Source organism: Phaseolus vulgaris, chromosome 8, assembly GCF_000499845.2.
Source record: "Phaseolus vulgaris cultivar G19833 chromosome 8, P. vulgaris v2.0, whole genome shotgun sequence".
NCBI lineage: Eukaryota > Viridiplantae > Streptophyta > Magnoliopsida > Fabales > Fabaceae > Phaseolus > Phaseolus vulgaris.
Genome location: NC_023752.2, coordinates 63,017,378 through 63,033,908, shown reverse-complemented (window position 1 = coordinate 63,033,908; position 16,531 = coordinate 63,017,378). Strand labels below are relative to the sequence as shown.

Below are 16,531 nucleotides of genomic sequence, written 5' to 3'. Positions count from 1 at the left end.
TCTCTCAATATGTTTAGTTAGAACCAAAACATGTTGAAATATAATTTAATTTGATTTTAAATTGTTTATTTTATTTTATTTAACACTGATATTAATTAGATTTAGAGTTAATTTTATTTAAAAAGCTGTAAACAATTTTGTACTAATTGTATTATTTAATTATTTTATAAAAAAATGTATCTTCTAAACATAACGATGGCTCTTCAAAATCAACGAATTATGGAATTTTAGGAAAAAGAAGTTCCAAATGCAAAGCAATTGTGGAGATTGATTGGGTCGGATCTAAAATACCCGATTACCATGTGGTAGATGTTGGCTGGTTAGCTTGACAATTCCTTTCCTTATTACGCAAACGTAGGTTCAGGAGGCAGAGACTCTCAACCAGCAAATGAGGGAGTTATGCTTATATTGTGCTTCATGCATGTAAATTCCCAAATCTCAGTCGATAGGAGAATGAATATGTGAGCAAATTCTATGATCCTGTTATTTTCATCTCTGAAAGAAAATGTCCGCATCGCAATCTCTCGGAGGCCCTTCCCGCTGCGGCCGAGTTGTAGGTCCATCACTCGACAAGATCATAAAGAACGCCGCCTGGCGTAAGCACTCTCACCTTGTCTCCTCCTGCAAATCCACCCTTGACAAGCTCGAATCCCTCTCTGACTCTGAATCGTCTTCAGGCGACACCCAATCTGCTGTTCCAGGCCTTTCCCCCTCAGATGCTGACTTTGTCCTTCAACCTCTCTTTCTCGCGCTTGACTCTGCCTACCCTAAGGTTGTTGAGCCTGCTCTTGAATGCACCTTTAAATTGTTCTCTCTAGGCCTTGTCCGCGGCGAGATCAATCGCCCTTCCAATTCGAATTCTTCGCAGTCCGGCGTTGTCTTCAATATGATAGATGCTATCTGTAAGTCGGGTGGCCTTGGCGAGGAGGCAATTGAGCTAGGTGTGCTCAGAGTATTGCTCTCAGCTGTAAGATCCCCCTGCATTTTGATCCGGGCCGACAGTCTCATTCAAATTGTTAGAACTTGTTATAATGTGTACCTTGGGGGTGTCAACGGCACTAATCAGATCTGTGCTAAATCGGTTCTTGCCCAGATCATGACCATTGTTTTCACCCGAGTCGAGGAAGACTCCATGGATGTCTTCCTTCGAAGGGTTTCTGTCAGTGAACTTTTGGAATTCACTGATAAGAATTTGAACGAGGGCAATTCCATACACTATTGCCAAAATTTTATCAACGAGATAATGGAGGCCAGTGAGGGTGCTCCTCTCAAACCATCGTCTATCTCACCTCCTATGGAAGTGCAGAAAGTCCCTACACCGTTGCCCAAAGCAGCGGATGAAACAGGTACCGACAAGTTGGATAATGAAGCTGGAGCTGACGGAAGTAAAATAAGGGAGGATGGTTTTCTTCTTTTTAAAAATTTGTGCAAACTGTCCATGAAATTCTCATCTCAACAGCACCCTGATGATCGTATCCTCTTGAGAGGGAAAATTTTGTCATTAGAGCTCCTTAAGGTAGTCATGGATACTGGTGGTTCAATATGGCGCGTGAATGAGAGGCAAGTAATGTCATACCCATCAATCTCTTACACTCACTATTTGTTGATTGTAATTTTTCATCTCGCATACATTTTTTATCCTTAAGTGTCCGTTGATCCTTGATCCATCATGATCACATCACCTTTGTTGGAGCTAAATTTTAAAATATTTTGTAAATTAAAAAAAGGCCTTAAAATTTAGTTGAAGATGTTATTGAGGTAATCCTTTGGGGTATTTGGTTGGAGTGGAATGCTCATATCTTAGGAAATCTCTTGGCCCTTGAACTTGTTAGGTGATGGGCTTATATTTATGGTTTATGTTTACTCTTTTTTTTTTAATAGAAATGAGTGTGATAAGGCATCACTATGTTGTTTGCCATCCCAACTAGGTTGGCACCTCAAACAACATCAATCATTGCACCTCAAAATATCATACAAGAAAGAAGAAAATACAAAACATAGAAAGGGGACCAAACCTGACCTACTAATCCCTAACCCTATAAAAGGGTAAATCAAATCTATCTCTAGAAAACTTTGGACAAATAAAGCTAGAACATGATAAGTGCCCAAGCACTTCGAGAACCCACCCTCAAAAGTGAGGCATTAAAAGGGGAGAACCACACGCTTAAATACTTCACCGAACATCCCATATACTATTCAATGTGGGACTTGGGCACCTTATATACCCTAGTTCCTATCACAGCGCCTCCCGTAAGAGTCAACATATCAAGACTTTCACTCTACAACACTTCACTCAACTCCCTCATTGGCCAAAACCCTTCGTAGGTAGCCCTTTCTGAGACATTCGACAACCAGCTGTGATACCAATTGATAAGTATCCAAATACTTGGGGAACCAACCCTCAAAAGCTAACTATTAAGGATGAAGAACCAAACACTCAAATACTCCACCAAGCATCTCGTACTACTCAATGTAGGATTTGGACACCCCATAATACTGAAGTTTCTATGAGAAAATTATCCCACCAAGTATAACCTTGACATCTAGTAGCAAAGTCAACAAGTTTATTCGCACATTGATTGCCCTCTCAAAATATGCAAAAATGAATACACATAGTATTGCTATTTACAAAACAATTCAACCATCTATTACAAAAATCCCAAGGAATAATAAAAGTATTGAACCATGCTTGAATAACAAGTTGAGAGTCACACTCATTCCAAAGATTAGTCCTTCCTTTGGAAATTGCAACTTCCCGCTAGAATCACACCTAAAATCTTAGTATATAAGGCATTACGAACACCAAGATATGAAGAGAAACAACCACAATGGAAGCATGATGATCTCTAAATACCCTCACAACTAGATACACTAGGAGAACCTTTAGTTGCCCCCATCACTATTACATTTAAACCAATGAGAAGGAGGAGGAAGTCAAAAAGCAGGAACATAGGACACAACCTTCCTAGGATGTATGTATATTCCAAAACTTTTAAGAGTAATGAGCTCTTGCACATTGGACTTCATATAACTAGTACAACAATCCTAGCTTGAGACCTCAATATAAATCATGTTTTTAATTCTTTCATGGGATAAAACATGATTATCAAAATCATATGTGCTTCAAGTGAACTGTAATTTCTTATATAAAGAGAAGCAACTCAGCCTTGCCACAATTTTTTTATCTTCCTTGTTCCTGCTGCATCAAGAACTTTCTCTTTAGGAGGTATCATATCCTACTCTAGTAATATTCTCCTTCTTTTACTTGAACAAAATTTATTTTTCAATGAAAAACAATTCTATTTTTTTTTTAAGATTTAAGTAGTCTAATATGCAACATTTTCAGATTATAAGGTGGCATGTTAGTTAAACATATAATGCAAATATCCACATAAATTTGTCTGCTGGACTGCCCATATTTCTTCATTACTTGTATTTTCATTTCTCTTCATTTGCTTTTATCCAAAACTGTTTATTACCTCTATCTTCTTTTTATTGGATTGAAGAAGTTTGGGATGTAACTTGTTTCAACTACTGATTTTATAAATCTCTATATGATGCTCACTTTTCTGCTTGTGTTTTAAGGAGTATTTCTTGTATATTTTTAAATATATCCATTGATTTCAGGTGGTGTTGTTTATTAGTCATCGAAGTTAGAGTATTCTCAATTTATGACCCATCAATATTTTCAAATTGAAATCCCTTTTTATGCATAAAAATTCTATCTTTTTAATGTGTAAACTTAAGATGGATTTGTATGTGGTCAAAAAAGGCATTTTATTAACCACAACAACTTCAACGGATTTTTCCAATAGGTTCCATTACATGTATCGAACAACAGGATTGTGTTTTTTTTGTCAAATCCTTGACATCAGAGAGGTCATTTAGATCTAAGTCCTGTTTAGTTGTTCTGCCTTTCTTACTTTGCCTTCCTCTACTTGCTATCTCCCATATCTGATAAACTCTTTTTAGTAGGCCTTTTATTGGTCTTCTTTGACCGTCTTAGGAGCTACTATAGTTGTTGATGGTGTGATATAAGCATGGTGTCACGTTGATGAATAGCATCATGGCAGCTGATAATTATGGCTAACCTGTCACAGTATTTTTTATGGAGTGGCAATTACATCAGGCATGGTGTGATTGTATCAGCCATTAGTCCATCATGCTAACAATGGGCTAAAATCCTTTTTTCCTACCCCTTTTTTTCATTTTCCTGATGTAATACTGTGACAAGCAGGATGTTTTCCCTGTTCAAGTCCAGAAGCATAATATTGATCCATGGCATCTTTTAGCTTTGCACTCCTATGTTGAGTGTTTGAGAAATAAAGCATATGCAATTTGACTAATACATGATAGTCAAACAATCTTTAGATTGTCTTCAATACAGTTTTACATAAAATAAATGCACTGAACACAAAATGGTGGACTTCTACTTCATGCAGGAGATGGTTTTGTCTAATTTTATGGCACTACTTGATTTGGAAATTTGAAGAAATGTTGGAAATAGAATATTTTATAAGATAAGACTTTCTTTAATGTTTATTTGTCCAAATAGCCTACATAATTGGTATAGCTAGGTTCTTTGTGTCTTAGAATGTAGTGGTACTTTAAGTGTTATCTTTAATTAAATGGACGTGTTTGTTAAGTCTTGTCTACGTTTTGGAATTGCTGGTTCATATGATATATATGATCCAACATAAGGCGGAGTGTGAAAATAGTAGCATATGGAGTATTCTTGTTTGTCTGTTCAATGGCAATGACTTAATCATACATGAAAAGGTTCTTCCCTAGGATCTTTTTCTTTTTCAATATTATTGATAATAATTTGTCATGAGACCTATATTTCTCTTCTACACGGTGCAGGTTTCTCAATGCCATCAAGCAATATCTTTGCTTGTCATTATTGAAGAACAGTGCCCTCTCAGCGATGGCCATTTTCCAACTTCAGTGTTCCATTTTCATGAACTTGTTATCAAAATTCAGATCAGGCTTGAAAAAGGAAATTGGCATGTTCTTTCCCATGCTTATCCTTCGAGTTCTTGAGAATGTTCTTCAGCCTAGTTTTCTGCAAAAGATGACCGTTCTCAATCTATTGGACAAAATATCTCAGGATCCTCAGATTATTATTGACATTTTTGTCAACTATGATTGTGATGTGGATGCTTCAAACATATTTGAAAGGTATCTTGCTTTTGTAATATTTTTCTGTTCTTATACCCTGTTGGTGGTCAGTTTTCAAGAACGAAAATGGGCTGATAATTCAAAAGGCTTAAATGATAACTAAACTTGATTACCAAACAAAAAAAAAGATGAATAGTCTGGTTAACAAAATTCTTTGGATTTCATTTATTGATAGAAAAAAAAAGAATGCTGACTAACTCCAATCCTAGGAGTATCTTGGGAATTGTATGAAATTTAGATTTGGGGCAAAGGGATTTGGACTTTTTGGGTGTCGTTGGTGTCAAATTAAGATTGTTGAAATGCTTTATTTAGGATTTCGAAGATTAGAATTAGTTCTATTAGAAATATAATATAAAGGAGGGTTGTGCTAGGCTTTTGACAACTAACAGAAAATTCGTTGATATACTGAACATGGATCACTACATAAGATTTTTGCTAATTGTTACCCGGAAGTAACATGCAGTGTGACTCAAGAAGTATAGTGTCAAATAAAATGAGCTAGAGCTGGTGCATCAAAGCCTGGATGTAGTGTTAAATGGGCAAGATTGCTCACATTTTCTAGGTTGGATGTGGATACAGAAGCTAGTTTAGAAGTGTTTGATTAAGTTTGCTCCTTGGAACATTGGTACTTTGACAGATAATTCTTTAGAGGTGGAAAACATGTTTTGGAGGAGGATAAAAACTGTCTTAAAGATATCAAATGGGCTTGAGAAAATAGACATGGAGCTAGATACTGCATGATTTAAACTTTTTTAAACAGGGAGTTTAGAGGAAAAAATGTAGGATATTATTGTGGACAAGGATATGAAAGACTTGAACTACATAAAGAAGTAAAAAGTTATTTTATTGATAACAATCGAACAAAGTACATTCTCACCACTTCTATTTGTAAATTGTAATAATCAAACTCTCAAAAATAAGGAAATAAAAATATGTTGAAATGAATGGAAAGATTCTAAACTTATTTTCTCCTAATCAATAAGGAGATATTGGGGATATTTTTATCCTAATAAAAGTATATTTGTAACAAGTCCTGATAAAAGATAATGTTAGAGTAGAATGTCATGTGGAGGGCCTCACTCTGGGTTTGAGTGTCATACATGTTTCCTTGCTTGTTTATTTAGAAGTTTGATTAAGTGGTGTACTTGGAGCATTGTTAAAGCTTATTCAAGGTCTGCAGTATGAATCTAGTAGACAGTTTTTTATTTACTTATGTTTGTTTTGTTTTGCATCTTGTTTTAGTATTTAAACTCTTATAATTCCATCAGATATTTTCAGGATTGTCAATGGCCTTCTGAAAACTGCTTTGGGACCACCTACAGGGTCAACCACGGCTTTGTCTCCAGCACAGGATATTACTTTCCGACATGAATCTGTGAAGTGCTTGGTCAGTATTATTAAGTCAATGGGAGCATGGATGGACCAGCAGATAAGGATAGGGGATATAGATCTAGTAAAGAGCCCAGAAAGCAGTAGCACTGCAGAAACTTATCTAATGCCAAATGTAGAAGAAGGAAATGCTTCTGATCATGAGCTACATCCTGACGTAAATTCTGAATTTTCAGATGCTGCCACGTTAGAGCAACGTCGAGCATATAAAATTGAACTTCAGGTATCCAGTACTTGTCTCAGAGGATGATGAATGTTATATCATCATCATGTTAAACTATCCTTATACTGGCATAGTATTCAGTTATGATTGGTGATTTTACCTACACAAAAACGTGTATTGTGTCTGTGCACAATTATCTTTTCTATCGCCCCAGCTCCCTGAATTCTATTTTTACATAATTACTAGCTTCAAACGTTCATATTCCATGCTGATTTTTTTTCTGGGTTAAATGCAGAGAGGCATATCTCTTTTTAATCGAAAGCCTCCAAAAGGCATTGAATTTTTGATAAGCAACAAAAAAGTTGGTAGTTCTCCAGAACAAGTGGCACTGTTCTTGAAGAACACTGCTGGCCTTGATGAAACCAAGATTGGTGACTATTTGGGAGAAAGGGAAGAATTTTGTCTAAAAGTTATGCATGCTTATGTAGATTCCTTTAACTTCAAAGAGATGGATTTTGGTGAAGCTATTAGGTTTTTTCTTCAGGGCTTCAGGTTGCCTGGTGAGGCACAAAAAATTGATCGCATAATGGAGAAGTTTGCTGAGCGCTACTGTAAATGCAACCCTAGTTCTTTTAGCAGTGCAGACACTGCCTACATTCTCGCTTACTCTGTGATAATGCTTAATACAGATGCTCATAATAATATGGTGAAAGATAAGGTTTGACCTTGCTGAATCTTTTATATTATGTCTTAGCCTAAACAGTTAGAGTATCATCTTTGTGAATTACTTGGTGGCCAATCTTCTTGTGGTTTTTCTTCTATTAGGCTTAATTAAAATTTAATGATTGGTACATCCTATTTTACTGATGAAATTTGAATATAATAATTTTAATAATAAAAAATTATCCTTTGAAGGCAATGTGGTTTATACACATTTTTCTGAATACGGCTTTGAAAATATCAATAATTTTCTCTTTCCATTTCTTTATCTTCTTCTGGTAGTTAAGGTAAAATTTAGCTATGTGTCAGGGAAACACAGTGAACACCATGAGCTATCGCATTTATAATCATTTTGAAAACTACTTATCATTTGATTGTTAATTGAGATTGTAAGGATATCTTACAATGCCAAATATAGGTTTGACTTGAATATTCTGTGTTAATGAATTTCCAGATGACGAAAGCTGATTTTGTTCGAAACAACCGAGGAATAGATGATGGAAAGGATTTAGCAGAAGAATATCTCGGGGCACTTTATGACCAAATTGTTAAAAATGAAATTAAAATGAATGCTGATTCTTCTGCTCCTCAGGATAAACAAGCAAATAGCTTCAATAGATTGCTAGGGTTAGAAGGTATACTCAGTCTTGTGAACTGGAAGCAGAGTGAGGAAAAAGCAGTGGGTGCTAATGGGCTTCTCATTCGGCATATTCAGGAGCAATTTAAATCAAATTCACGAAAATCTGAGTAAGCTAAGACATTGTTCATTGTTTGGATTTTTTATTTTTAGGTTTATATTTCTCTTTGGTCCCTTAAACATGGGCCTAATTTTCTTTTGGTTCTCCAAATTTAAAAGCATGTTCATTCCTCTAATTTGGAAATAGCCCCCCTTTAGTCCTTATAACCTTAAGGACTAAAAGTAGACTATTTCTATAGTAGGGAACGAAAATAATCATTTGAAATTTGGGAGATTAAAAGGACAGTAAGCACATATTTGAAGGACCAAAAAGATATTCAAGAGTTATTTATATTATTGTTAATTTTTTTGGAAGTGTATTTGGTTTCAAAACTGGATCTGCTAAGCTCTTTCTTTTCACAATGTTTTGTTTCTTTGATTTGTATAAGTTGATTTGGCTGTGCGACCTTGAAATCTGTCAATTGATTTTTATTTATTTAACATATTTTTTTATAAGATATAGAAGGGTTAGTTAATGGAATTTCATAATGAATAAAGATTTTCCTATGAGGTGATCTAGTTGGTCATATGAATTGAGTGTCTAGAGTAGAGTATACTAGAGCGTCTAGAGTATAGTAGAGGGCCAAATTATGTACCATATGAGGTATGAAAGGGAGTAGAGATCAAATTAAATTGATATAATAAATATATTATATTTTTAAAATCGTAAAAATACTAGTATAGATACAAAAGGGAGTTTAACAATATCATGAGATTGGGGATGATGCTAGACGAGTGGAGAAGTACCTTAATCCCTATGTATGAGTATGAAAACAAGGACGGCTTACAAAACTAGGTTAATTATATAGATTTTAAGCTCGTGATCCATAAGATGAAGCTATAAGAGAGGGTAATGAAGCAGGTATTACAGAAAGTGAATTTGGTCCTATCTTTGGGAGATTAACTGCAGTAGTAGTATATTTGCTTAAAGACTGATGGAGAAACTGGAGGATTTAATGGAGAGACATTAGAGGATTAAAATGAATATTTTCCCAAGGTGGAAAAGCCATGGTCACAAAGAGGTATTGTTGAAGGCTTAGGAGATAAAAGGAGTTTGTCTAGCTTGTTGTCAAGAGAACAAAGATATGTAAGATGGTGGCACAATTAGAGTGAGCCTGTTTAGTTACAAGCTAGAAAAACTTTTGAAGCTTTTCTATTGGAAATATAGAGCTTTTTCAACTAGAGAAACTCTCGTAAGCTCTTTTTGATTTGCATCCGGACAGACTCAATGTAAACATAAAGTGAAGCACCACAAAAAGACTTTCTTTTGTCTACAGTAATGCACTAATGGTATCCAGTCTCTTTAACTTGGTCTTGGATGTTTTTTATTTCTTACTAGAGTACTAATTAGTGTACACCCAAAAATATAAACCTGGGGTACACAGGCAGACATTGTTAATCATGTATCTAAACATAGTTAATTTTGTTTTGTAAGTGGTTAACTACTATTAGTTATTTCAGTAACTTCAATGCAGTTAACCATATCTGACAGTCAGTAACCTCATAACAGTGTTAACCACCTGTGAAACAAAGTTAACCATATTTACACATGTAATTAACCACACGAGATAGTCAATAACCTCATTACATCATTAACCACTCATGAAGCAAAGTAACTATCATTAAACATATAATAATCTCATGACTAATCATATTTTGATAATTGTATACAATCAAGTTTATTTGCTTTGAACCACTTGTAAATTAAAAATAGCCAGGTTTATACGTATAATTAACCAGTTTGTACTTATTAGTATATCCATGAGGCAGATGCCATTATGCATGCATTTTGCAGATGATATGTCCTTGTTGTGGAGTTGAGTGAAGAAATAAATGGGAAGCAATAGAGGTGGCGATAAACTTTGGAAGCTTGACTTTTTTTTAAGTAAAGGGGAATGAAGTGTATGAAATGGAAGTTTTGCTAGAGGTGCATTAATTCTAGCACGGACGTGAAAGTTGAACACTATACCATACCACAGTCATACCTTCAATCATTAAGTATCTTGGTCATAATAAAAAATGATAGGGAAATGTAAACCGTAGTATTCAAGTGGGATGGAGGAAATAAAAATTGTTTCAGGTGTTGTTTGTGCTGGAAAAGTATCACTCAAGCTTAAGGGAAAGTTTTACTACACAACTACAAGATTTGAGATATTGTGCCAGACTGAATGTTGGTAAGCGAAAGCCAACAAGGAGAAAAGCTCAATCTTGAAGAGATTAGAAGGTTATGATGACATGCAAACAAGTTTGTGGATGAATGTGCTGGAGAAAATCAGGTAGCGGGTATTGTTAAAAAAAAAGAGATGTAGATGGCTAGAGCATTTGTAGAGAAGACCTCTAGAAGTTCCAATAAGGAGAGTATATCAGATAAATCTATTAGTGAGATGTATAGGTAAGTCAAGTTATAGGGAAAATATTAAGAAAGATTTAGATTAAATAATTTGTCTATTGATAGATTTATGAGAGAATATCTTTTGATACATGTTGCTGACCGAAGCTTGTGGGAAAAGGCTACAACTAATGTTTTTTGTTGTTTATATATTTATTGTCATGTACTGGCTCTGCACCTTACATCCTTTCCATATTTGCATTTTTCTTTTCCTTGAAGGCTTAATCTATCTGCTCAATTATTTATTACGTAAGTGGTGTTATCTTTCTATTCCTTTCCTAGTTTAGACATTTTATTGACCTGTTATTGCAGATCTGCATATCACGTTGTCACAGATGTGGCTATACTGAGGTTTATGGTCGAAGTTTGTTGGGGGCCTATGCTGGCTGCATTCAGTGTAACAATTGATCAGAGTGATGACAGGGTAGCTACTTCTCAATGCTTACAAGGATTTCGACACGCTGTTCATGTTACTGCAGTGATGGGTATGCAGACTCAAAGGGATGCCTTTGTTACATCTGTTGCCAAATTTACATATCTGCATTGTGCTGGAGATATGAAACAAAAAAATGTTGACGCTGTCAAGGTAAGTGAATCTTGATTTGGCTGTCATCGACATTACTCAAATCAAATAATTTAAATGAACATATTCTCCTTTTACATATATAATGACAGTTGTTTATTGCACACCATATAGTAGTGTCTATTTCTAGCCATATTGTTCTTCTATAAAAAAGCAGTAATGAATGGGTTACTTTGATTAGTACACTTTTTGTGTTTATCATGTGAATGAGCCACTTAATTTCTTGTATGTTATTGTAATGTCTTTTAAATCTTATTTTTCGTACAGGCAATAATATCAATTGCAATTGAAGATGGAGATCATCTGTTTGAAGCATGGGAACACATATTAACTTGCCTCTCCCGAATTGAGCATTTGCAGCTGTTAGGTGAAGGTGCTCCAAGTGATGCAACCTTCTTTAATTCAATTAATTCTGAAACAGAGGAGAAAGCACTGAAAACGTTAGGTTTCTCTTCTTTTAAGAAGGGAACACTCCAGAATCCAGCCATGGTGGCTGTGGTTCGTGGTAGTTCATATGACAGTACTAGTATTGGTGTCAATGCTTCAGCAATATTAACAACAGAACAGATAAATAATTTCATTTCAAACTTGAATCTACTGGACCAGATTGGGAACTTTGAATTGAACCATGTGTTTGCTCATAGTCAACGGCTGAATGGGGAAGCAATAGTAGCATTTGTCAAAGCACTTTGCAAAGTTTCCATCTCAGAGTTACAGTCTCCAACAGATCCCCGAGTATTTGGTCTCACTAAAATAGTAGAAATTGCGTAAGTTTCCTCGTCCTCTTTAAGATAGATGTTCTCTTTGTGAAATTCATACAGATTTCTTAAGTATAATTTTTTGACATATGGAGTTTGCGAAGTGAATATAAATCATGCACATATTTATGTTAATTGATATATATCTTTTGGAATGAGGGAGATGCTACTTGCCCGAAAAGGGATACTTTGTTGATTTTATTAGTCCTTTAGAAAGGGATTGTGATGTCCTGTCAGTCATGTTATTTATAGTTTGTAATTGATGAATCTAAGTTATTTTCTTGCACATTTATGATTAAAATTCTAATGATCATTAAATCTACTAAAGTTATGACTAGAACATGGTTGCATTTGCAGGCATTATAATATGAACCGCATCAGATTAGTATGGTCTCGCATATGGAATGTTCTCTCAGATTTCTTTGTGTCAGTTGGATTGTCAGAAAACTTATCAGTTGCAATCTTTGCAATGGACTCACTGCGACAACTTTCTATGAAATTTTTGGAGCGTGAGGAGCTGGCTAATTACAACTTTCAGAATGAATTTCTGAGACCATTTGTGATCGTTATGCAAAAAAGCAACACCACAGAAATTAGAGAATTAATAGTGCGTTGTATTTCACAGATGGTCCTTAGCCGAGTCAGTAATGTGAAATCTGGCTGGAAAAGTGTTTTTATGGTAATGTTGAAGTTAGCTTGATTCCCCCTTGCCTGCCCCAAACCCATGTTTGACACATGGTTTCAAACTATTTGATAAAAATCAATTTTTAATTTGTCAAACATTGCTCAATTGCTTTTATTAAAAAAAGTGAAACAAATTTCAAAGGTACTTTGTGATTGTTTACTATTTTTTTCAAGAAAAATATACATTTGATTACTTGCATACACAATTGTTGTTTGGTTTTTAATTCATTATCATTGAAACATTTGATTTTATTGTTTTGGGCAATTTAGATAGTCAAAATGATATATTTCAGGAATGAATATTAATAGTCAAATAATTTATCAAAGTTTGTACCCTCTAAAACAGCCTGTTCAAAAGAAAATGAATACAAACAAAACAAAAGGGACATCAAGGATGCATATCTAGTCAAACTATTGAGGGTTTTCAAGAATCTAAATGTAATACACAAGTTTATTATACCAGAAAATTGTTATTATAAATTCGTTTAGCAAGTTTGCCTCTTACACCATGTTCAGATAACGGGGGCATCATAAATGTACATGTCATGTGTTACTATTGGTGAATTGAGGTAATGGAACAATCATAACTTCTCATGCAATATTTTTGGCTATCAGGTTTTCACAGCTGCTGCAGCTGATGAGCGGAAGAATATTGTATTATTAGCATTTGAGACCATGGAGAAAATAGTGCGTGAATTTTTTCCTTATATTACTGAGACAGAGACAATGACCTTCACCGATTGTGTTCGATGCCTTTTGACATTCACAAATAGCCGATTCAACAGTGATGTTAGCCTCAATGCAATTGCATTTCTTCGTTTCTGTGCAGTCAGACTTGCTGATGGAGGGCTTGTTTACAATAAGAAGAGCAGTGTTGATGGCCCATCAGTTGTTGCAAATGGTATTTCAGATTTACAGGCCCATACTGATAACGATGATCATGTGTCTTTTTGGAATCCTTTGCTATCAGGTAACAAGCCTTTAGATGATTTGACTTAAAATAGATGGTACAAAGGCCAAGCCACCATCTTGGTGGATAAAAATGCATATTCTTTTCTGTTGGACATCCCATATTGACTAAAAATATGATTAAATTATAAGAAATATTGGTGCAAACCTTACTTTCGGTTTTGTATGATTGAATTAGGCTTAAATTCGCTTCATAATGATATTAGAGTTTATCCTAGTGAAGTTTATTGTACCACTCGTTATCAAGCCGTTTTTGAACCACTTATTAATCTCTAATTCCATGTCCAAGATTTCAATTTTTTTTATGTGAAGTGGTGTATTGGAGATTCCACGTCGACTAAATATGAAAAAATTGTAGTATATAAGGGTGTAAATCTCAAACTACAAGCCGATTTTTTGGAGTTAAATTAGACTTAAAATCTACTTGCTAAAGTATTCCAAATAAATGGCTATTTCTTGCATTTCTATTGACTGGACTTTATACACGGTCTGCTGCTTTTGTATTGAGTTTTGAGTTAAAATCTTGAGTGATGATTGCTGCATTTTGTCAACAGAATTGCCTGTTTTTCTCGTTAGATGTAGCAAATAAATGTATCTTTAGCTCCTAGTTAGTGTAAAAGGTCAACTATATATTAGTGGTTTGTTTAACCACATTTTGTGCCTGCAGTGAGATGATCTAAATCTGCATAAGGATATTTCAGGCCATATTTTCCATAAATATTACCTGTTCTTTCTGCTTTATGTTGATATTCTGATATTCCATTGCAGGGTTATCAAAACTAACTTCTGATCCAAGAACAGCTATCAGAAAGAGTTCTTTGGAGGTGCTTTTTAACATTTTGAAGGATCATGGTCATCTATTTTCCCACACATTTTGGAATAGCATTTTCTGTTCTGTTATTTTCCCTGTATATAATTCAGTATCTGGAAAGAGAGAGGTGAATCTACATGAAGCCAATTGTTCACCTTCTTCAGTATCTGTGCATACTGAAGGAAGCACATGGGATTCTGAGACTTATTCAGTTGCAGCAGAATGTTTAATAGATTTATTTGTCACCTTCTTTGATGTGGTGAGGTCTCAGCTACCAGGCGTGGTGTCAATACTGACAGGGTTCATTAGAAGTCCTGTTCAGGGTCCAGCTAGTACTGGAGTTGCAGGATTAGTGCGTCTCACAGATGACCTTGGTAACAAGCTTTCAGCTGAAGAATGGAAAGAGATATTTCTGTGTTTGAAAGATGCAGCTATGTCAACAGTATCGGGATTCATGAAGGTCTTGAGAACCATGAATAATATCGAGGTGGCTCACTTTTCACAGCCTTCCACTGACTTGGAAAGTTCTTCTGATCATGACTTGACAAATGATGAATTTGATGATGACAATCTGCAAACAGCCACCTATGTTGTGTCAAGAACGAAGAACCATATTGCTATGCAGCTACTTATTGTACAGGTTTACTTCTTGCTCTTGTTGGATGTATATAAGTTAACAATTAAAACACGAGCACTAGATTTCCTAATATTCAATCTATCTATGCATCCATGGAATTTAAATTGTAATTCACTCATTTTTTTTAGTTCTTTCCAGAATTTTGTTTTTGGAGACTTACGTAGTGCAAGCTTGATATGAGTTTCACCGCAGGACGAGTTCATCTTGATGGTATTTTTTGGTGTTCCATTTGCAGGTTGCAACTGATCTGTACAAAAAGCACCAGAAATCCTTGTCTGCAGCCAGCATCAAAGTCCTCAATGAATTATATTCATCTATTGCTTTACATGCTCGGGAGATGAACAGAGAGTCAATTCTGCTGAAGAAGTTGCAGAAAGCTTGCTCCGTCTTGGAAATATCTGGCCCTCCCATGGTTCATTTTGAAAATGAGTCCTTCCAGAATCACCTCAACTTCTTACAAAATTTACATCTCCGGGATCATTTTGTGTATAATGAGATAGACCTGGAAAAAGAGTTAGTTGCTGTGTGTAAAAACGTATTGGATATATACCTAAATTGTGCTGGTTCTTTTTCCACTCTTCACAAGTCTGATACCTTGCCTGCACCACACCGAAAACTGCCCCTAAGTTCAGCAAAGAAGGAAGAAATAGCTGCTAGGACGTCTTTAGTCATCTCAGCATTGCAAGGGTTGACTGGTCTGGAAAAGGATTCATTCAGGCGGTTCATTCCACAGTTCTTTCACTTACTGGTTGATCTTGTAAGGAGCGAACACGCCTCTGGAGAAGTTCAACATGCCCTGAGTAATATTTTCCGTTCATCTGTTGGCCAAATTATAATGGATTAGGTTTAGTTTTGGCATACTTTGTTTTTTGGATGTTGCTGAATATAAATCAGCATTTTCCGTACAAGCTACAGAACGAGCCAATACATGGTCATATCTTGATTTACTCACCATTGTTGTGTAGTTTTATTCTTGGTTTTTTGTGATTGTATGTGCCATTAATGTAAATGAGAAATTTATTTCACGCTGAATATTGAGGGACCAGGTTTACTCAACGAGCTGTCAAGGACCAAGACTTCAGCACCTTTTATCTTTGTCCAAGGTAATAATGACATAGGAGTTAAGATATATAATTAATATTCTGACTCTTTAGATTGTTATAGGATTTCTGATATATGTCATTTACTTAACTTATTGATTAATTTATCTACAATTTATTCTTCAATTTCTATTAGATTCCATGATAAATTTTTAAAATAATTAAAAGATAGACAAAGATATAGATACAATTTAAACAAAATAATATATATATATATGTAGTAAGATAGTTTTATTTGGAGAAAATTTGTACATGTGGAATCACCACGAAGTAAACTATCCTAATTAAATGCTATCTATTTACATAAAGATAATTTAATTTAAATTTAAATCTATACAGCTTAAATACATTAAGACTGATGTTAAGGTTTTTAATATTATGTTAACAAATTATTATTTGATATGACAAGCA

General features: G+C 34.9%; 1 protein-coding gene across 2 annotated transcripts; it reads left to right on the top strand.

The window, feature by feature from the left end:
• Positions 1 to 214: 214 nt before the first annotated feature.
• LOC137827022 (brefeldin A-inhibited guanine nucleotide-exchange protein 1-like) lies at positions 215 to 16,052 on the top strand. 2 transcript variants are annotated; one of them, XM_068633212.1, is made up of 11 exons: positions 215 to 1,560; positions 4,864 to 5,181; positions 6,460 to 6,793; positions 7,029 to 7,451; positions 7,908 to 8,200; positions 10,891 to 11,164; positions 11,429 to 11,928; positions 12,277 to 12,598; positions 13,219 to 13,573; positions 14,341 to 15,023; positions 15,256 to 16,052. In XM_068633212.1, exons 1-11 carry the CDS (start codon positions 506 to 508, stop codon positions 15,862 to 15,864), a joined length of 5,166 nt encoding a protein of 1,721 aa, XP_068489313.1. In that variant the 5' UTR covers positions 215 to 505; the 3' UTR covers positions 15,865 to 16,052. The 2 variants fall into 2 exon arrangements, with proteins under 2 accessions (XP_068489313.1, XP_068489314.1); XM_068633213.1 differs by having other exon boundaries at positions 232 to 1,560; positions 6,450 to 6,793.
• The last annotated feature ends 479 nt before the right edge of the window (positions 16,053 to 16,531 follow it).